This window comes from Cetorhinus maximus, chromosome 14 (assembly GCF_964194155.1).
Source record: "Cetorhinus maximus chromosome 14, sCetMax3.hap1.1, whole genome shotgun sequence".
Classification (NCBI taxonomy): Eukaryota; Metazoa; Chordata; class Chondrichthyes; order Lamniformes; family Cetorhinidae; genus Cetorhinus; species Cetorhinus maximus.
The window spans coordinates 22,438,671-22,460,618 of NC_135892.1; the positions used below are offsets into that span (position 1 = coordinate 22,438,671).

At 41.3% G+C, this 21,948-nt stretch overlaps 1 protein-coding gene across 3 annotated transcripts in view; it reads right to left on the reverse strand.

The window, feature by feature from the left end:
* abhd12 (abhydrolase domain containing 12, lysophospholipase) overlaps nucleotides 1–21,948 on the reverse strand; it is a 142,806-nt gene that overhangs the window by 34,450 nt on the left and 86,408 nt on the right. For all 3 annotated transcript variants that reach the window (XM_078556651.1, XM_078556652.1, XM_078556650.1), the window contains 2 exons: nucleotides 5,004–5,133; nucleotides 999–1,036 (listed from right to left, as the gene is read on the reverse strand). In XM_078556651.1, coding sequence (XP_078412777.1) covers nucleotides 999–1,036; nucleotides 5,004–5,133 — 168 coding nt within the window. The remainder of the gene's footprint in view (nucleotides 1–998; nucleotides 1,037–5,003; nucleotides 5,134–21,948) is intronic.

Sequence of the window (21,948 nt, forward strand, 5' to 3'; positions counted from 1 at the left end):
ATGCATTGCCTGAAAGGGTGATGCAAGCAGATAAGCAAATAATAGATGCAAGGTGGAAAGGTACTGATGTAGCCTAACTCCTTACATAGTTCAGATCCTTAATGAAGTACTTAAATGATGAAATTTAAGTGCACTTCAGTGCCTGCAATGTAGGAATGGTGTAGTTGCATGTAATTTTAATATAATGTTAATTCAATGTTACCCTTCTTTTAATACCCCATTCAACACTTCCCTGTTACTTGCTCAATTTGTTTGTCTATTTTTGCTACTATTGTACATGACTGTTAAGTGTTTGCATGTTTTTAACCTGATTACTTAGCCTATGAATTTTTTGATGTAAATTACAAATTGTGCAATTCCTCCTAAGGGCTGCAAACATGTTTCTTGAATAAAATAGCATTATTATTAAATACATAGAATTTACAACTCAGAATCTAAGAGAAGATCAAGGGGCCAGCAGTTCAAATTAGTAAAAGGCAAACATAGGCCTGTTATCAGGAAAATTCTTCACACAAGCAGCGATCAATATATTGATTAGACTCCTGATTAGAACAGTTAAGATGAAAGCTCCAGAATTATTGAAGAAGCAACGGATATTGCAATGGAGGGAGCGTTACTGTCGGCTCATTCTGGATGAATGAGCCAGGATAGGCCTTACTTATTTGTAAGCATTTTGTGATCTTGCCACAGATACCACTGATTCAGAGATATCATGAGGGTCAAATGAGATCACTGTTGCCAATGTCTGCTTTAGAACCTTCCACAGAATTTGGGTTCACAGAATGTGAATACGAATACGAATACGAATTTCATTTGCAAACTAAACTTTGTAGCAAGCTGAGCAAATTGATAAGTTTGCAGTCTGAAACTAATGCTGAGCTACTCATTCAAGGCACAGGGTTAATATTTGCAAAGCTGGTTGTTGCAAGCATATATTTAATTTCAACAAGCAAGGATGGTTGTGAGAACATAACCAAGAAGTTAATGAAGCACTTTACCTTTTTCACACAAATGCCGTACAACATTTGTAGCAACTCTGAAAAGAGACGAGAGAAATGATTTTCTACTTCCAACATTAGGTATAACAACACAGAACACAACAAATTAAAAATTCAGAATACCTTTCTTAAGCTAGCACACAACAGATATTCTATTTGTATCGGTTCATACCATCCCACTTACTAAATCATTTAACTATTCACTTGTAAAACAAAATAAATCGCTTGTTAATCAACATACAATGTGACAAAAAGAGTAAAATACTGAGATGCTGAAAATCTGAAATAAAAATAGAAAATGCTGGAAATATTCAGCAGGTGTGGCAGCATCTGTAGAGAGAGAAACAGGGTTACTGGGCTGGATTTTCACCAAGTTGCGATGACTTGGGAGCCCTTTAAAAATGGTGGGTGGGTCCCAATTCTGGAATTCCTGACCCTATTCCTTGGGTTTCCGATTTTCAGGATGGCCTTTTAAGGGGACGAAGAGGTTCGGGTCGTGTGTCCACATCCTGCACTCCTCACCTGGTCAGCTCCATTGAGGGGACTGGCTTGTCCTAGTCCTCCGCAGTTTTGATGGAGTCCTACAAGCTTTTCAAAGAGTCGTGCTTCATGGCAGCTCAAAAGGTATCAGGAACCATGGTCTGTATGAGAGCACCTTTAGAAAGGTAAGTTCAAAAGGCCCTCCTCATGGCCCCCTCACCCACCCACTATGTCCCCTCAAGCCCCAGGCCCAGGCATGCTCCCCAAACCACTCCTATGGCCCCTCATGCTCGCCCATGCCAAGCTATGGCACTTCAATGTCCATTCACCCACTACACACTGTATAGAACTGATGAACATAATAGTGGCAGAGAAAAGAAACTCCTTTCTACTACCGTCCAATAAACTGGTCAATAATCCAGACCCTTTAAAACATCAATATGTGAAACTGCAAGCACTTGAAACCTCTTTAGTTTATGTAAATAAACATTGTGAAATTGACAGAATAGATCAGAGATCTGGAGCTCTCAATCAAGCAATGTTTTCCCTGGGGCTCAGGTGGTTTAGTACTCCAATGAGTTTCTGGGCTCTCAGCCAAGAGTATATAATGAGGTTTGGCTAAGAGCCCAGAAGGCCACTAGCCTGTTGAAACATCTGATCCCCAGGGAAAACACTGCTTGATTGATCAGAGAGCCAGAGCTGTCAATTTCACAATTTCTATTTACGCAAAGGGTTTCAAATGCTTTCAATTTCAGCTATTGATACTTCAAAGGGCCTGGATGATTGACCCGTTTATTGGGCTGTAGTAAAAAAGGAATTTTTTTTTAAAGAAATTGGAAAGTTATCAATGGATGACTGTTACTTTTAAAGTTTTTTTTCACAATCCTACTGTCACGATAGGGTTCACTGGTTCTATATAGTGTACAGTGGATGAATGGGCATGGAAGTGCCATAGCCTGGCATGGGGGGGCATGGGGAGTGTGCGAGGGATGAGGGGGTCTGAGAGGTGAGGGCTGGGGGGTGCCCGCTTTTATTATGACTAGGATGAAGCCCCACAGCAGCAAGATAGGCCTTTTAACCAGCCTGCCTTCACATCCAGCAGCTCGTGGCTGCCTCCGAACTTTTTCCCGAGTCAGCTGCCACAACGGCAGCCCGCATCCGTTTCCCCCACAAATTAAAATCCCATCCATGCGGGCATTTTCTCCTGAGGTAGGCGGACTGAGCCGAGAACTTTCCCGCAACCTGCCTTGAGGGTGAAAATCCAGCCCAATGTTTCAGGTGAATAACCCTATGTCAGGTCTGGAAGCACTTAGAGATGAAACCAGTTTTAAGCAAGGCAGGGAAAGGTAGAAGGAAAGAAATAATAAAAGGTAAGGCGGAAGGCAGGAGAGAATAAATGACAAAAGGAATGATTGTGCAAGACGAAAGAAGATGGTAATATTTTTTGACAATAGCTGATCAAGATAATTCCGCTTTTCCCACTTAGGCCTCTAGATACAGCCTTTGTTCCTTTATTTATCCCATTATCATTTCCATTGGCCTCACACCATCATTCCTTTTGTCATTTAACCTCTCCTGCCCTGTGCCATATCACAGACATTCCCTTTTTTTGTTTCCTGCCCTCCCAGCGCTCTTTCCCTGCAGTAGTTGCCATGATCTGCCTAAGGGCAAGCACTCTGCTCAGTTCTCCACCCCTTGCGGTCTTGCTCTTTTCCCTTCAGTTGCCCATAGAAGCATCCCATTTTCAATTTCAAGTTGCCTTGCTTAAAAACTGTTACATCCCTAAGTACTCCCAGTTCTGAAGAAGGGTCATTGACCTGCAACATTAACTCTCTCCACAGATGCTGCCAGACCTGCTGAGTATTTCTGTTTCTATTTCACAATATAACAAACTTGGCTTTATCCTTTACAAAGCTAAATTTAACAATTACTGGCTGATTTTCTGTTCTGATAAATGATTATATAAAATATTACAGCTAAATTTAACAATTACTGGCTGATTTTCTGTTCTGATAAATGATTATATAAAATATTACAGGTTGCAACATCTATTATGCTCAGTGGAGTTGTATCTACTGAGACAACATTACAAAGATAAATAAAATCGGTATTAAATATCTTAATACTTCAAATAATAACTTTTTTAAACAAGGTAAATGGTAAAAATCAGAATATTTAATTTTTTCTTTGATTAGCTCTCTCATTTGTTTTCCTTATTATGGCTGTCTACTTCATGCCATATGTTGGTTTGTGGAGGATAAATCTTAAAATTTGCCCCTCTCCATTATTTTCAGCAGGAAAAATGGAGAGTGAGGCAATAGCCACACAGAATTAGGCGATACCGTGAATGCACCAAGCCAACAAAAATAACCAATCAGTAATAATGTCACCAAGTAAAATGGTATTATCAAGTAACGCTACAAACATGTGGGATGAGTTTTAGACAGATCGGTGGGATGACACTAATATGTTCAAGTACTACAGCACAAGGTAGTGGATTGTAGCGTTGTGCCTGGGATTCTCTATATTGCAACTTCCAAATTGTTACTGTGCCAATACTTTCTGAATAAAGACTGTACTGTGTGAACGAGCACATCTAACTTTACCACCTAGAAGGACAATGGCAGCAGTTGCACAGAAACGTCTCCAAGCCTCCCTCCAAGTCACATACTGTCACTAGGTCAACATTCTGTAATTCCCAACCTAACAAGTGCTATGGGAACATCTTCACAACAGGGCTGCAGCGGTTCAAGGCAGCCCACCACCACTTTCCCAAGAGCAACTCGGGATGGCAATAAATTCTGGCCTTGCTGGAGATGCCCAGCTCCCCCAGAATGAATTTTTTAAAAAGCTCTTGAATTAAATATAGTGCATTACTTTAGTATTCTAACTTCTGTATGTAAGACAGTATTGTGTAAATAGATTAGTTAAAATTAAGTACATTGTCACACAATTGTTTACAGTTAAACCCACTGTTCCGGTGCATGTGTAAACACAAAAGACTAAATTAATCCCATTTCTATTGTGGCAAAAATACATCTTTCCATAGCACAAATTATTGCTTTCATGGTACCCTAATATGTTGAATGATATATTTTGTAAGGCTCTGTAGAAGATGGAAAGAGGGAACAAACACTTCACAAAATAAAAGAGGATATCAAAGATTTGACAAAAAGCACTTATGAGCCACTAAGTGACGAGCTAGAAACATTCATACTGTTACTTTTTAAATTGGGATTGGGAAGTATTCCTATTGGTCGAATCCAAAGTTGGTCTCAAGTTTTCTCATGTTTTCTTGTTATAGGAGCACAACAGGATAATCATACCTGTGCCAGCACATTCATGGAATTATTCAATTAATCCCACTCCCATGTTCTTTCTCCATAGCCCTGAAAATGCTTGCTTTTCAAATAATTTACAATTCCCTTTTGAACGTCACCACTAAATCTGCTGCCAACACTCCTGGGCAGTGAAATACAGGTGTTTAATACTACTTTCCATTTAGATAAACAATTAGTTACTTACCCTGTGCCTAGTGAGTGCCCCCAGATGTAGACTGAACTCGTACCACTCCTCGCTTTCAACCAATTGTAAGTGTAGATAGCATCTGTGGTCATTCCCCTCTCCGAGGGGGTCCCTTCAGAGTCTCCCCATCCTGGATTCAACAGACAAACCAAAATCAAAGAGCTGTTTCACAAACTTTAAGAATTTTATCTTGACATGCTTTGAATCGTGCAAGCTAAGAATAATGCCTTTCACTTAAAATAGCAAACTACTATTTGACTGATTGTGGCACCAAGGACCCCTAGCAAACTGAAGTCAATAGGAATCGGGGGGTGGAGGGGACTCTCCACTGGGTGGAGTCATACCTAGCACAAATGAAGACGGTTGTGGTTGTTGGAGGTAAATCATCTCAGTCCCAGGACATCATTGCAGCAGTTCCTCAGGATAGTATCCTAAGCCCAATCTTTATTAGCTGCTTCATAAATGACCTTTCCTCCAGCAGAAGGTCAGGAGCAGGGATGCTCAGTGATGAATGCACAATGTTCAGCACCACTCACAACTCCTCAGATACAGAAGCAGTCCCTGTCCATATGAACGATATTCAGACTTGGGCTGATAAATGGCAAGTAACATTCGTGCCACACATGTGCCAGGCAATGACCATCTCCAACAAGAGAGAATCTAACCATCTCCCTTTGACATTCAATGGCATTGCCATCGCTGAATCCCCCACTATCAATATCCTGGGGGTTACCATTGGCCAGAAGCTGAACTGGATCAGTCACATAAATACTGAGACTACAAGAGCAGGTCAGAGATTGGGAATTCGGTGGAGAGTAACTCACCTCCTGACTCCCCAAAGCCTGTCAACCAGCTACAAGGCCAAGTCTGGAGTGCGATGGAATACTCTCCACTTGCCTGGATGAGTCCAGCTCCAACAACACTCAAGAAGCTCGACATCATCCAGGGCAAAGTAGCCTGCTTGATTGGCACCCCATCCACCACCTTAAATATTCACTCCCTCCATCACCGACGCACAGTGGCAGCAGTGTGTACAATCTACAAGATGCACTGCAGCAACTCACCAAGGCTGCTTTGATGGCACCTTTCAAATCCGTAACCTCTACCACCTAGAATGACAAGGGCAGCAGATGTTTGAGAACACCACCACCTGCAAGTTTCCCTCCAAGCCACTTGCCATCCTGACTTGGAAATGTATCGCCATTCCTTCACTGTCGCTAAGTCAAAATCCTGGAGCTCCCTTCCTAACAGCACTGTGGATGTACCTACACCAGATGGAGCGCAGCTGTTCAAGGCAGCGGCTCACCTTTACCTTCAAGGGCAATTAGGGATGGGAAATATGTGTTAGCCCAGCCAGTGACACCCACATCCTGTGAACGAATAAATTTTAAAAAAACTCCAAGCAACTCAAGAATTCCACTTTGCAAGGCACTTTCTAGCATGCAGTTTTGTTCCAAACAGATCAAGTCACTATTCTTGAGGCATGGACTGTATTTTCACAATCAAATAGCACTGCTCATTAGGTGTGAAGTAATATGAAACATTTACGCAGTGATAATTAATTCAACTGCATCGCTACATCTCGATGAATATTAAGAAGGATCAAAAGCTGCATTCGAGTAGCAGACACACGCGCATATCATTACTGGTTATGTTGTTTTTTTGATTAGCAACCCCTAAGCCCCTCGGCTGAGGAATAATTCTACTGATCAGATGATATTCCAAACATGGTTTCTGCCTGGTTAGTAAAGCTAGCACCAGAAATAAAGATAAAAAAGCCAGGAGATACAAAGTATACACATTACATATGCTGTGAAAAAGGTTTATAATGCAAATGCCATACTTATATTTGTCATCTACTTTGAAACTTGTGCCTACTAGAATGATAGTTGTTGTAAAGCAACATAAGCAGAGTATAACCATTTTTCTACATACTTCCCCAGCCTTTAGAAATGTATTTTAAGCATCAGTGTGATACATGTCAGTCTGTGAGTGCCATACAGTTGCTGCCTGAGGCTACAAGAGAAGTCTGAAAGGCTTCTTGGATGGATGGAAAAGGGATATCTCTTACCAACGCCACAGCATGCCTTCAGCAAGGTAGAGTCATGTTGATGTGAGAGAAGATGTGAGTACACTGCTATCCACTCCAGATACAACAATTTGCATTTATATCACACCTTTAACAGAGTGAAATGCCCTAGTGTACTGTACAGGAGCATAATCTGACAAAAATTGACACCGAGCCAAAGGAGATATTAGGATGGGAGGCTAAAAGCTTGGTCAAAGAGGTTGGTTTTAAGGAGCATCTTAAAGGAAGAGAGAGGGTGGCATGAATTGGAAAAGTTTAGAAAGGGATTTCAAATCCTTAAGGCCTACACAGCTGAAAGTACAACTACCAATGGGTTGAAGAGAGTGGGGGATGCATAAGAAGCCAGAGTTGGAGGATCACAGATTTCTCAGACATATGTAGGGCTGGAGAAGGTTACAGAGATAAGGAGGGTTGAGGCCATGCAGAGATTTGAACACGAGAATGAGAATTTTAAACCTGAGGCATTGCTAGACTGGGAGTTAATGTGTTCCAGTGAGCACAGGGGTGATTAGTGAATGGGACTACAAGAATCTTGATCCATCCCAATGGTCCTGTCAAATAAAGTCAAACAACCAATGAACACCAATATAAATTATCCTCTGCCTCGCTGGTGGTCATTGCCTCAAAACACATCTTGATCCTGAACATTAGATCTTTATAAATATATAGACTATATGATGCATAAAGTGTCTTTTACCCTCAAGGAAAGAAAATAATTACAAATAGCCTTTTAGGTTATTTCAAGAACTACTGGTTCGCACATAAAAGCATCAGACTGAGTATGGAGCCAAGCTGTGCTACATGTGGTTTGGTGTAGAACAGGAAGAAACAGTGGGAATTAAGCGCGGCCTTCTTATATTAATTGAGTCTGTCCTGGCTCTTTTGTAGAGCCAACCAATTAGTCCCATTCCCCTGCTCTTGCTCTATATCCTTGATTTTTTTTCTCTTTCCAACATTTATCCAATTTTCTTTGAAAAGCTTCTATTGAATCAGTTACCAACACCTTATCATCAGTGCATTCCAAATCCTAAACACTTGTTATGTTGTCTCTGATTCTTTTACCAATCACCTTAAATTTTTGTCCTCTGGTTATTGACCCTTCAGCCACTGGAAACAGTTTCGCTTTATTTACTCTAATGATTTTAAATACTTCTATCAAATCTCCTCTCAACCTGCTCTGCTCTAAGGAGAGCACAGCCAGTGACTCAAGCTTATTCAGTTAACTGAAACCATTCTAGTACCCTCTCCAAAGCCTTCACATCCTTCCTAAAATGCAGTTCTCAGAATTGGACACATTATAAAACACTGGTTCTTCCCAGCTGGAGTATAGGTTCAGCATAACTTCCCAGCTTTTGTACTCCAAGCCTCTCTTTAGAAAGCTCAGGATCCAATGCTCTTTATTAACTGCTTTGTTAACCTGTTCTGCCCTGTTCAAGGGTTTGTGCCCAAAACAATCCAAGATCATTCTGTTCTTGCACCTTCTTTAAAATTCCACTGTGACTCCTGATACCGATTGGCCAGGTGCAAGACAGTTGCGTATGCGCACTCAGCTCACACTGCATCCGCCAGTACATGCATGGTTTCTCCTACCACTGACATCATTGGTGTGCACCCATCAGCTGCTATCAGTACTGATTTGCACCTGTGAAAGTGGCAACATCAGCTGCTCAGCTGCTCTCTCTGGCGCATCCTGGCTCTCTTTGGCACATACTGTCCACTGCTGGCTCCTTTCTTCGCCACCAAGTCCTTGCCAGCCCTCTCCACACAATGCTTCCTTCTCCGGCCATTGTGAGCCGCGATCTATCTGACAGTGGTGGTGATTAGTTAATGCAGGATGCCAAAATAATGTTGCATTTTGCTACATGCATGGCAATCTTAACATTTTTCACACCACATCAGCTGTTGCAAGATTCTAATGCAGGAAATTGTATAGTGTAAGCATGAACATGTTTGCAGTCTGGGGAATAATGTACAGCAAGCATAGCCTTGTAAGCAGAATTTACCGACTGGGTTGTTTCTACTGGGGCAAATGTAGCATTCTAATCTAAAGAGAATTCCACAAATCTGCTTCAGCTTTTCTTCAGATCTGCTGTATTTTAATAACCAGGGGTCTTCAGTCACTGACTTTGGCATCACAGGTAGTGCAAATACATGTGCGGGAAGTGTGCCCTCTGCAGTTGTGGCTTCACTAAGCTCAGTCTTAAAACTGTACCATTTAGCTTGTATTGTCTTTCCTCAATCTTCCTACCAAAATGTATCACCTCACACTTTTCTACATTGAATTTCCACCTGCTCCACCAGCCTATGGCCTCTTGAAGTCTATTAATTTCTGCCTCACTGTTGTTATGCTTCCAAGCTTCATGTAATCTGCGAATTTCAAAATTTTACTCAAGTTATTCATCAATTTCATTAATGATTTTGTTGAGCGTAAACTTCACTTGCCTGATACTATCAGGCACCCTTCATTTGTAGTTTTCCTAAATATTTTCTAAGCTTATTAGCCATGTCCGCTAGCTTTGTAATCAAAGTTTAAATCAAATTGCTTAAAAGCTGTTCATCTCCAACATCTTCCAGTTCTGATAAAGGGTCAACCTGAAACATTAACTTGGTTTCTCTCTCCACAAATACTACCTGACCTTGAGCATTTCCAGCATTTTCTGTCTTTATTTCAGATTTCCAGCACTGCAGTATTTTATTTTTAAGTATACTGCATACGTACACTTCCACTTTTAAAAAAAAAAGCATTATGTTCTGTCTCAATTTTATTTTCTACAATGCGAACAAGTCAAATTATCTTCACACTTTGGTATGTGGTACTTTTCTCCAAACCATGATGGGAAGGTGATGAGAATTGCAGTTAGCGTGCAAGGCTCCAATGATTTATGCAGGATCAAAATAACTAATTTCAATTTATAAACAAATGCCCTTGAGGGGAAAATCACTTGCAAGTATTACTTGTAACCTTCATGTTCTCCAGTTAAACATTGATAGACTCATGTGTAATGTCTTCACACTTTTTTCCTCAAAAGGTCTTGGATTTGGGTTTGGTAGTCACGTTTCACTCATTTGCCAAATACTTGCAAGAGGTCACTGAATCAGTGGAGGGGGGCCAGCTATAATTTTATTGACTTTCAGTAGGAATTGAAACATTTAACAATCAGGACTTGAATAATACCTAGCTGGATTGAGAACTGCTTGGTGATACAAAATGACAGTTTATAATAAATGGAAAATGCTCAGTCTAGGACCCAGCAACTGACAAGAATTTTACCGCAATCTGTTTTGGGCCTCCTGCTCATTCACAATCTGCTCAAATGTTTTTGGAGGTGATTGCTTTACATTTGAAATGCTGCATACAAATTCAGCCAGCCTGTTTCTGAAAGAACATGGGCATAATGGAGAGCATTTGAAGAACAGGAAAAAAGATAGTTCTGAGACTTGGAGCATGCTGGAGTACGGACACCCCCCCCCCCCCCCCCATAATATGGATGAGATGTGCGACTTATTTGCTATCAGTTACAATGATACAGATGTGACCAAGCAATTTAATTTACAGAATTCAGCTTTCAAGTCATAGAATAGAATCACAGAATCGTGCAGCACAAAAGGCGGCTAATCAGCCCATGCAGCTCTTTGAAAGAGTTGCCTAATTAGTTCCACTCCCCCACTCTTTCCCCATAGCCCTGCAAATTTTCCTTTTCAAGTCTACGTTAATTTTGTTTTGAAAGTTACTATTGAATCTGCTCCCAGAACTCTTTCAAGGAAATGCATTTTAGATCATAACTTATTGGGTGAAAAATTCTCATTTTTTCTGGCTCTTTTGCCAATTACCATAAACCTGTGTCCTTTGGTTAATGATCCACTTGCCAGTGCAAACAGTTTCCCCCTATCTATTCCTTCAAAAGTCCTCAATTTTGACTGCTTCAATGAAAACTCCCTTAACCTTCTCTGATTTAAGGACATATCCCATCTTGTCTAGTCTTTCCACATAACTGCAAAGTCTCTCATCCCTGCTACCATTCATTCAGCAAAACTCAGGTAATACTAGAGATCAGAACAATCTGTTCTCCTTGCATGTCCCAGAGCTTTGGAAAAGATTTGCAACAACAGTAGTTGGTAATGCCTCAATTAATTGTCTGATCGGAGGGGGGCTTGGGGGGAACCAGTAGGGAGCACTCCTATTCCTCCTGGGCCACTGGAGTGCTATATAGACACTTGCCTTCTTCCTGATTGTATTCGCCTTACTGCAGCTGCCGGGCTTCCCAAGGCCTGGGAACCTCAGCCGGTCACCGTTAGACCTGATCAAGCAAAGCTGATCAAGTCTGAGGCTTTCAACCTCAATGTATTTAAAATGCCAACCTGCTTTCTGCGAATGAGTTCCTTTTTGCTTCAGAAAAACCAGGAAGGCAGCAGGTTGGAGCTAGATTCCTAATATGCTTTGAATTTTTGCCCTTTAACCTCCCCGCCCACGCACAATCCCACCCAACTAACTCATAATAATGTTTCCAGGTTCCATGGGGAGAATTTTAGAGAGGAAGGATGGGGATTGGAGGATTCCTTCCTAAGTTCAGGCAACTTGCTCAATTTAAAGAAACGTTAGAAATGCAAAAGAAATGCTTAAAAATGGGAAGTTAACAACGTTTAACATTTTGAGACACGACTGGCGAGCTCACAAAGAACGGTCCAAACATTTAGAGGTCCTCAGCCTCAGCTTCTCCTGGAATAGCAAAGTTGTTTTGTGAAGCAGTGGGCTGTGAGCAAACAGAAGCTGGGCACTAGACTGCCGTTTCTGCACACCAACCTCAGAAAAAGCATCAAGTTGGTAAAACGGAAAAGGAACATATTGCACCTGCATTTTGCATTTAAAATGTGCTAATGTTAAGGTTTATGATACAAGTCATTCATTGCATAAGCTCAACAGGCCAAACCCCTCCAGCATTCTCACCACAGAATACAAGCAAAGCTGCCCACATTCTTTACACAAGCTTGTGCAGAATAGTAATAAGAGTCATTAATGACAAGTCAGCATGCGAAGTACAATAATTGCCATCACATTAAATACAGTCATTTTCTAAAAATAAAACTTAATATACCTACAGTTCTATGTGCGCTTGGCATTGTATCTAACCTTCCGGTTGAAGGCTTGCCAAATTTCCCTATGGATAACAGCTAAGCTTATGCAAAACCACAAAACTGATGAAACAACTTGCAAGAGAGAACGTGATGGTGAGTTAAATTATACCCACGTAAGGATCTAATGATTAAGAGGAGAGTACAGTTCTGTATATGTTTGAACGGAGCAGTGTATATTGGTTAGAAATATGCATGTATCCTTTTGTGAAGCACAAAAAAGGGCATTATTTTAGTTACATTGCATTATTAAGATTTAAATTGTCACAATGCTAGAAGTTAACCCAATGCTGCAGTGCCTTGGCAAAATCATGCCTCAGCTTGTGTAATTGATAGGCTGTAAGTTCATGAGCTTATGTTTTGAGGTAGAGTGATTTTAAAGTGGGTGTGCACCAGTATAAAACAAATGGGTGAAGCTGGCATTATAGAATCATAGAATAATACAACACAGGAGCCCATTCGGCCCAGCGTATCTGTTTCAGCTCTTTAAAAGAGCTATAGAATAGTCTCGCTTCCCTGCTCTTTATCCAGTTCATTTTTGAAGGCTATATGGAATCTGCCTCCACCACCCTATCAGTGTATTCCAGGTCATAAAAGCCTGCATAGAAAAAAATGTTCATCTCGCCTCTGACTCTTTTACCAATTACCTTAGAGTTGTGCCCTCTGGTTACCAACCCTTCAGTCCCTGTAAGTAGTTTCCCTTTATTTACTCTATCAAAACCCCTCATGACTTTGAACACTTCTACCCAATCTCCCCTTATCCTTCTCTGCTCCAAAGAGAACAACCCTAGTATTTCCAGTCACTCTATGTAACTGAAATCTTTCATCCCTGGTACCATTCTAGTAAATCTCTTCTACATCCTTTCTAAGGCCTTGACATCTTTCCTAAAAAGTGTGGTACCCAAGTTGGGCTTAATACCCCAGCAGGGGCATAACCAAGGTTTAGCATAACTTTGTTTTTCAAGAGGTTTCTTACCCGAGAGCAAGTCAGACTGATAGATTATTTGCCCAGCGGACCGGAACCAGCCCTGGGGTGAAGACTTGTAGTTACCCACTATTCCTCTCTTTATAAAGCCAAGGATTCAGTTTGCCTTTTCAATAGCCTTCTCAATTTGTCCTACCACCTCCAAGAGACTTGTGTACTTATATCACAAGGCCTCTGTTCCTGCACCCCTACAAATTTGCACCATTTATTTATTCTTCATTCTTCCTAACAAAATTTATCATTTCACAATCATCTGTGGGTTAATTTACACCTGGCACGTATCTGTTTATTTCACCAGTCTATGTCCTTCTGTAGTCTGTTACTATCATCTTCACTGCTTCCTACATATCAGAGTTCACGTCATCTGCAAACTTGTGAAATTATGCCCTGTATACAAAAGAAGATGTCACTAATTTATATTAAAAATACCAGAAGTCCCAACACAAACACCTGAAGAACACCACTGCGCACTTTCCTCAAGTGTGAAAAGATCTTTTCTCCATTACCCTGCTTTCTGTCTCTTGGCCAATTATGCATCCATAAAGCCACTGCTCCTTTAATCTCATGACCAAAAGCTTTGTCAGAGAACTATGTTTTAAAGAGTATCCTAAGAGAAGAGAGCATGGTAGAGAAACGGAGAGGTATATGGAGGGTATTCCAGAATATGGAGCCTAGGCAATTGAAGGCCCGGCCACCAATGGTGGAGCAATTAAAATTTGGGATGCTCAAGAGGCCAGAATTAATGTGTGCAGATATCTTGGAGGGTTGTGGGGCTGGAGGAGATTACAGAGATAGGGAGGGGCGTGGTCATGGAAGGATTTGAAACCACGATGAGAACTGTAAAATCGAGATGTTTCTTGGCCAGGAGCCAAAGTTGGTCTCACTTATATTCATTTAGTACCTCAGCCTCTGCCTCTATAAAAAGATTTTTTTGGTCTCTAATTGGCCTCCACCCTTTCAATAACTACCATTGTACTAGTAAGGTGCCTTTAAAAGACTTTTGGGGCCCTTGTTATGTTACTTGATAAATCTATTCTCAAACTCACGTTTCCACTACCTCCCTCCCCATTTATTTTTTCAGTTCTCCTCTACTTTTGAGTATTCAGCTTCGCTCTCTGAACATAAACCTGACATTTATCAAATGCCTACTTTTTCTGATTCACTCTAATCTCTATATCATCATTATTAAAATAACCTTCATTGGTAAAACTGGCCTGTGATGTGGCAGCAAATCAGTTTGTGCAGTCAATTATTGATTACATGTTCGAACTGGCATAATCTAATAATTGATGAATGCACTGTTAGGAAATCCGTTGATCTTTGTGTCCCTGTAGACATTGTAACATTTAAGGGACAGGATGCTCCAATGCTGTTAAAGTGGGGTGTGTGTGTGTTGATAGGTCCCCCAGGCCAGTTCAAGGGTCAGTGAAGAGCAGTTCAAGGGTCAGTCAATTTTACTCAGTCATGAGCAGGTGAAGACGGCGACTAGCTCCATGCAGCTAAAGTGCTGCTGTTAACCCTGGGAGCCATGTGGTAATTCTGTGCTGTTGGGACTCAGGTGAAGCCCCAGTAGCCATTTGCTTGTTCCATGCTGTTGAGCGAGTTCAGCTTAGCAGAAGCTTTGGGAGACATTGATAGTTAGGTGCATCCAAGAGTTGGAGTTCAAAAAATCCTATGTAACTGGGTGTGATCAGAAGCAGGGAAAAGAGACTCCAGGCAGCAGAGGTGTTGTGAAGAGCAGTCTCCAGGCAGTCAAGGCTTAGAAGTCTTGAGCAGCAAGCCCTGGAAGGGAACAGTCATTAAAGGCAGTCCAAGTCGGAGCAGCTTTGAGGGAATTCTGAGGCTAGATATTTGAAAGTACAGAGTTGAGATCCCTTGTGAAGTAGAGAGAGTTTAAAGAAATTGCGTAACTCACAGTGAATACTAATGTCTGGGTGGGCTCGAGAAATCCATTGTTTACATCTGCCATTTACTCTGTACTGTGGTGTGTTCGACCACAGTTTGTCTGTTAATTCACGTATACCTCATGTTAATTCTGAATGTTAGAGTATAAGATGTATCTTGTAAATTGTTTTGTCTTTCTAAACCTGTATAGTAAATTTTGTTTTCTGTTTGTTCATAACCCATGGAATTTTGTGGCTTTATTCCAAAAGTGGGTGTCTTTAATTTCACTTTAACTACTTTAAACAAAGCGTTAGTGGTCCCCAACCGGACCTCCCCTCACACTGCAGGGTCTGGCCAAGGATTGTAACAGTACAATCCAGGACAGAACTGAGGTATATAGACCAAGGTGGTTCTTGGTCCTATCCATAGATTCTTGATCTCAGACATGACATTGCTAGGTATGCTATAAGTGACTTGCATCTGCACTTGGAAGGGAGAAAAGCAAAATCAACCAGGATATCAACCAGGATATAAAGGAAAGGATTTGCATTTATTTAGCATCTTTCAACACCTAAGGACATAGCAAAGTGCTTTATAGCCATTTTGAAGTGTAGTCAATGTTGTAATGTAAGAAAATGCAACCAATTTGCACACAGCAAGGGCCCATGAACAGCAGTGAGATAAATGACCAGATCATCCATTTTAGTGATGCCAGTTGGGAGGTTAATTATTTGCCAGGACAATTGGATATGTCCCCTGCTCTTTTTCAAATGGTGGCATGGGATCATTCACACTCACCTGGGAGGACAGGCCCTTGGTTTAATGTTTCACCTCAAAGATAGCACTTCCAAGAGTGCTGCAGCGTAAATTTGCTGCCAACTTGCTTTTGAGCCAGAGAAACTAATCGCTAAGAGCATCTGCTGACAGAACCAATGCCTTGACCTATTAAGAGGCTGTGTTTTCTGGTGATCAAACAAATCAAAGATCACTTTTTTGGGTCTGCAGATCAATATTTATCAAAGCTCTGTTCTCAAGATATATAATGATCCCAGATTTGGAATTCTGGCTAGCTTCATCTCTGGAAAATGGCAAATTCCTAAAGTCTGTTAAGTTGAGTTACATCCATATCAGATAGGATGTCAAGGTTTTAATTTTGAAGTGAGCCTACACTACTACTGATACACCAAGGGGAAATTCTGTTCTGACAGGATTCATTCTTGAACGCTGCAGACAAAAGTTAAGTTTTTGGGTCTTGCATAAATTGGAAGGTCTGATGCTAACTAGTCAAATACTGAGGTACAACTGAAATGTTTGCTCAAAAAATTGTAAGCAACTCTTAACCAAATCAAACCTGCCTGTTTTACTCGTTGGCGCCAGGAGATTACAAACACAAACGTAGTCCATTTCTCATCCCTGGAAATATTTATCACTAGGTTAATAAAACAATATCAGCTGTGACTACAGTGAGAAAACATACTTCCTCTGCAAGTTCAAACTATATTAAAATAATGTTGAATTTATGTTGAAGTGCATATTCTCTATCGGGTGCACTGTAGCAACTTGTCAAGGCTTCTTTGGCAGTATCTCCATCACCTAGAAGGATAAGGGTAGCAGGTGCATGGGAACACTTATCACCTCCGAGTCACACGTCATCCCGACTTGGGACATATAGCACCTTTCCTGCATCATCACTAGGTTGAAATCCTAGAGCTCCCTTCCCAATAGCACTGTGGTAATACTTTCGCTACACGGGCGGCAGTAGTTCAAGAATGTGGCCCCGCCATCATATTTCTCAAGGTCAACTAGAGATCAGCAATAAACGTCAGTGAATTAATTAAAATATAGAGTTTGTACCTTCCTAATGTGTGTTGTGCTTTAAAAAAGAGTAAGCAGCTGATTTGACAGTTGGCTAAAGCAAGAAAATAGGCTCTTTTGAAAAAGAAATCGAGAAAGTTTGGATTAAAATGATCAAAGGTGGCAAATGCCAAGCGCAGCATCAGGATTTTGGTATAACCTAACAACTTATTGTAAATGAAGTTCAATTGGTACTACGGTTAATTCAGACACCCAAACAGGAAAAAGTTGACTTCCTCAGGCACCTTTGCCCCCTCTCTTTCTGTCCAATGCTATACTGTGCTCATTATTTTAATTCTGGCACAAAATGACCCAAATCAGGCACTGAAGATTTACTTAGCCTTCACAGTGAGTGTGCATTTTTCTTATCTTTATATCAGCTGTGGCCATACTAGATAAATGTGTATCACATAAATTAGAAATAAAGTACATGGCAGTTCTCAGCAATGTGCCAAACGCTGTGGCATTTTCATTGCGCTTACACAATTATAAAAGCACTTGGCCACTCAGCACTTCATCTGCTGTCTCATCAATGAAATGAATCACATTTATCTTTCACTGCACAAAGTTCAAAGAAAGGCCAACCATCAGCAGAAACACGTTGTGTTTTGAAAATGGTTCAAAAACGGATGTGTTATTCGAAATCAAACGTAATAGGGTAGAATTTTAGCTTGTAATATCATGGGAATCCAGACAAAAATCGGCACAACCATTGGGAAATTTTAAACACGAGTTATGCTCAAAACCGCTTGCATGTGTGTTTTCCACAGTCTTACAGGCTGGTTTTTAAGATTCAATTCATCCAGATTAGGTTTCATCAGCAAAATTGGCCATGCCCCCAGTCAAAATTGCAAGATTCTGCCAATTGCACTAGTTCAAGTAGACTCTTCAAATTGTGCTAATTTTTTTAGGTGCAAAGGCAATAGGAGGCATTTTTTCCATGTCAAAAACATTTAAATTACTAAGAAACTAACTAGCGCACACAAATTAAACTATTAAATGATTTAATATAACTTGGATTTATATTGCATCTTTAATGTAGCAAAACATCCCAAGGCACTTTACAGAGTGTTATAAAACAAAATTTGACATCATGTCGATAAGAGCAGATGGCCAAAGGCTCAATCAAAGAGGTAGGTTTTAAGGACCGTCTCAAAGGAGGGAGAGAGGTACAGAGGTGCAGAAGTTTTGTTTGGGAAGGGAATTCCAGAGCTGTTTTAAGTGATTTGAAATCAGTTTTGTCATAGGTGGAGGACTGGACACTGAACAAAAATGTTTTATAAACCCAATTTCAGCGGTTTTAATTAAACTGTGCCAGGTTAACAGTCTTAAATAGATCAAGCCATACAATTTAATGGAAAGAAAGAAAAAGAATCAAGTTCTATTACCATTCCAATAGTAAGATTACATAATCATTTAAGATTAAGAGGTTATCATTTGTGATATGCAAATATATTTGATTGGATACATTATATTTAAGTTTCCTATGCAATTTTAAGCATATTTTTGGCCCAATTATAATGGGCCTAAACTTCTGCAGAGCAGCAATCAGAGTTGGATTGCCACTCCGCTCCTACTTTCCCACCTGAAACATTTGTCAATCCTATCTCGGCTGAGCTTCAGGCTCAGGTCAGGTGAGATCTGGGCAGTGCAGCGTGTCCCCAGGGCCTACCATCAACGGCATCTCAGCCGGATGTAAGGAGGCTAAACCCCCTGTTTTATGATACTGGTTGCTGTTGATGGTAGACCAGGGTAAGTGTATAAGCTCAGTGTTGTGTTGTGTTGGGTTGGATTGTGCATTGGTAGTGGACAGGGGTTTGGGTCGGGCCAGGGTGGGGAGAAATCTTCGTAACTGTGGCATGTTCCCATTGGGGGGATAGTCAGGAGATGGGGCGAGTCCCCGGGGGTTCAGGGGTATGGGGCAAGTCCTGTGGGGAGGTCAGTGTGGGCTAGTACAATAGTTACCCAGAAGTTAGGTGTGGTTTTAATCCTAAATTTTTCTGGGTAACGGCTGATGTAACACAGTCGGAACCATCTAAAGTTTACGCTTTAAAATTGCATTTTTGGATGGTTCCCAGTGCAGGGCATCACCCAAGGGAAGTTTTCACTTTCCGGGCAACTGCCGTGCAAACCTCAACTGGGAACTTATAGGATTTGAGGAGGGTGGAGGGGGTCCCCAGTACATCCTTAGGGTAACAAACCCCTCCCCCCAGGAAGTTATGGCCCAACATTTCAGAAAGAAGAGAAAAGGTTAATTAAATTGTGTTGCAGATGTTCCAGTGTTTATAACTTTAGGTCAGACTAATAGAAAAGTGGTACTTCATGTTATTTAAATTGTTTGTTTATTTTTGTTGCTAAGATTAGTATAAACTGAAGCTTCCTACTCCACTTAACCAATGCATGCTGTGGATCAGATAACACACATTCTCAATGTCAGTGCTTTCCATTGTGCACTCTATCGCACCACAGCACTTTCGTGCTGCCCTCTGCAAGGCAGCTCTGTTTGTCATACAATTTACTAATGGCAGAGCAAAACTTATTCTGGTGCTGCATGATGACCAAGAATAGGGTTTTGCTAGCCCCTCAAGCCCAATTTTCTCCATTCATGGGTTGTGAACAATCACTGGCAAGGCTAGCATTTATTGCTCATCTCCAAATGCCCTTGAGAAGATGGAAGCGAATGGCCTTCTTGAACCACTGAAGTTCATGTGATGGAGGTAATCCCAGAGTTGTTGGGGAGGGAGTTCCAGGATTCTAACCCAGTAACAATGAGGAATGGCAATATATTTTCTAAGTTAGAATGGAATTTGACTTGAAGAAAAACATGCAGGTGGTCCTTCTAGAAGTAGAGGTTGCAGGTTTGGAAGGCGCTGTTGAAGAAGCCTGAGCTAGTAGATGAAGTGCATCTTCTAGATGGTACAAGCAGCAGCCATGGATGTTAAATGCCGGGAATTCAACAATGGAAATGCCATTCAATGTCAAGGGGGGAGGTTAGACTCTCTTGGAGCTGATCATTGCCTGGCACTTATATGGCACTAATATTACTTTCCACTTATCAGTCCAAGCCTGGATGTTATCCAAATTTTGTTGCACGTGGCAATGGACTGCTTCATTATCTGAGGAATTGCAAATGGAACGGAACACTGTGCAATTGTCAGCAAACATTCTCATTTCTAAAGTTATGATGGAGAGAAGATCATTGATGAAGCAGCTGTAGATGGTTGGGGCTACAACACTGCCTCAACAAACTCCTGCAGCAATGTCCTGTATTCTGCTAAGTGATGTCCAGGTTGGGTTTGCACGATTATTCAGCTCCAGACCTCATTACAACCTTGATCTGAACAAAGAGTTGAATTCCAGAGGTGACGTGAGAGTACCTTTGATATTAAGGCTGCATTTGGCCGAATGAGCACCAAAGGGCTTTAGTAAAACTGAAGTCAATGGAGATTTAGTGGGAAAACTGCAACCATGTCCTGGGGCTACATATTACTCCAGCCAGTGAAGAGTTCTTCCCCTTGAGGTAGAGAGTGAGTCTCAGAGAAAACAGTACCAGATCAATAGGGAAAAGTAGCGGTGAGCATCTGCAAGAGCAGAGATAAAGAGCCTATGGGAAAACAGCCCCAGAGACCAAAAGTAAAAGTGGCGACACAGAATCAGGGTAAGTGCTCTCTGGAAGTTCAAAGTCGGTACACAAGCTGAAAGCAGAACACAGAGAAAGAAATTCAAAAGTGATGTTACTGCTGCAGCAAGAGTGGATTAGTAGGCACAGCTTAGTAGAGGTGAGTTTTTCTCTACATTAAATTAGAAAATTATTGCTGGTCACTTTGGATAGTGGTCAAATAAATAAAGGCATTTAAAATGTTTCCAAAGTTTTTGAGCTTAATGCAAGTTAAGTGTTTAGAAACAGAAAAGAAAATTACAACAAACTTAGTTGACAATAACATAGATAATCTAGACAAGGATATGGTTGTCTGTCTGGACTTCAATATCACAGAATCACACAGCGCCGAAGAGGCCCTTCGGCCCATCAAGTCTGCACCGACACGTGAGAAACACCTAACCTACCTACCTAATCCCATTTACCAGCACTTGGCCCATAGCATTGAATGTTATGACGTGCCAAGTGCTCATCCAGGTACTTTTTAAAGGATGTGAGGCAACCCGCGTCCACCACCCTCCCAGGCGGCGCATTCCAGACCGTCACCATCTTCTGGGTAAAACGGTTTTTCCTCACATCCCCCCTAAACCTCCTGCATCTCACCTTGAACTTATGTCCCCTCGTGACTGACCCTTCAACTAAGGGGAACAGCTGCTCCCTATTCACCCTGTCCATGCCCCTCATAATCTTGTACACTTTGATCAGTCTTCTCTGCTCCAATGAAAACAACACAAGTCTATCCAACCTCTCTTCATAACTTAAATGTTTCATCCCAGCAACATGCTGGTGAACCTCCTCTGCACCCCCTCCAGTGCAATCACATCCTTCCTATAATGTGGCAACCAGAACTGCACACAGTACTGGCCTCACCAATATGTGGGACGTTGCGGAAAGCACAGCTGTCTCAAGTAAACACATTTGCAACAGATGTCTCAGTCTTAAATCTCACCAGTTCAGAGTTATTGAGCTGGAGTGTAATTTGGAGACAGATAAATAAGGGAAGAGGAGAATCTGGACAGTTTGCTCCAGACTTTAATCACACCTTGTAGTGAGATCAGGGTTCAGAACACAGTTGGCGTGGCCAATAATTTCAGGGTAAGGGGAAACCTAGTAGTTGAAGTGCATCTTCTAGATGGTACACACAGCAGCCACAGATGTTAATGATGGGGATTTAACAATGTAAATGCCAGTCAATGTCAAGGCGGGAGGTTAGATTCTCTTGTTGGAACCAATTCATTGCTCAGCAATTCTATGGCAGAAATCAGTCCGGGACTGGATGCCATCCAAATTTTGATGCACGCAGCAATAGGCTGCTTCATTATCTGAGGAATTACAAATGGAACTG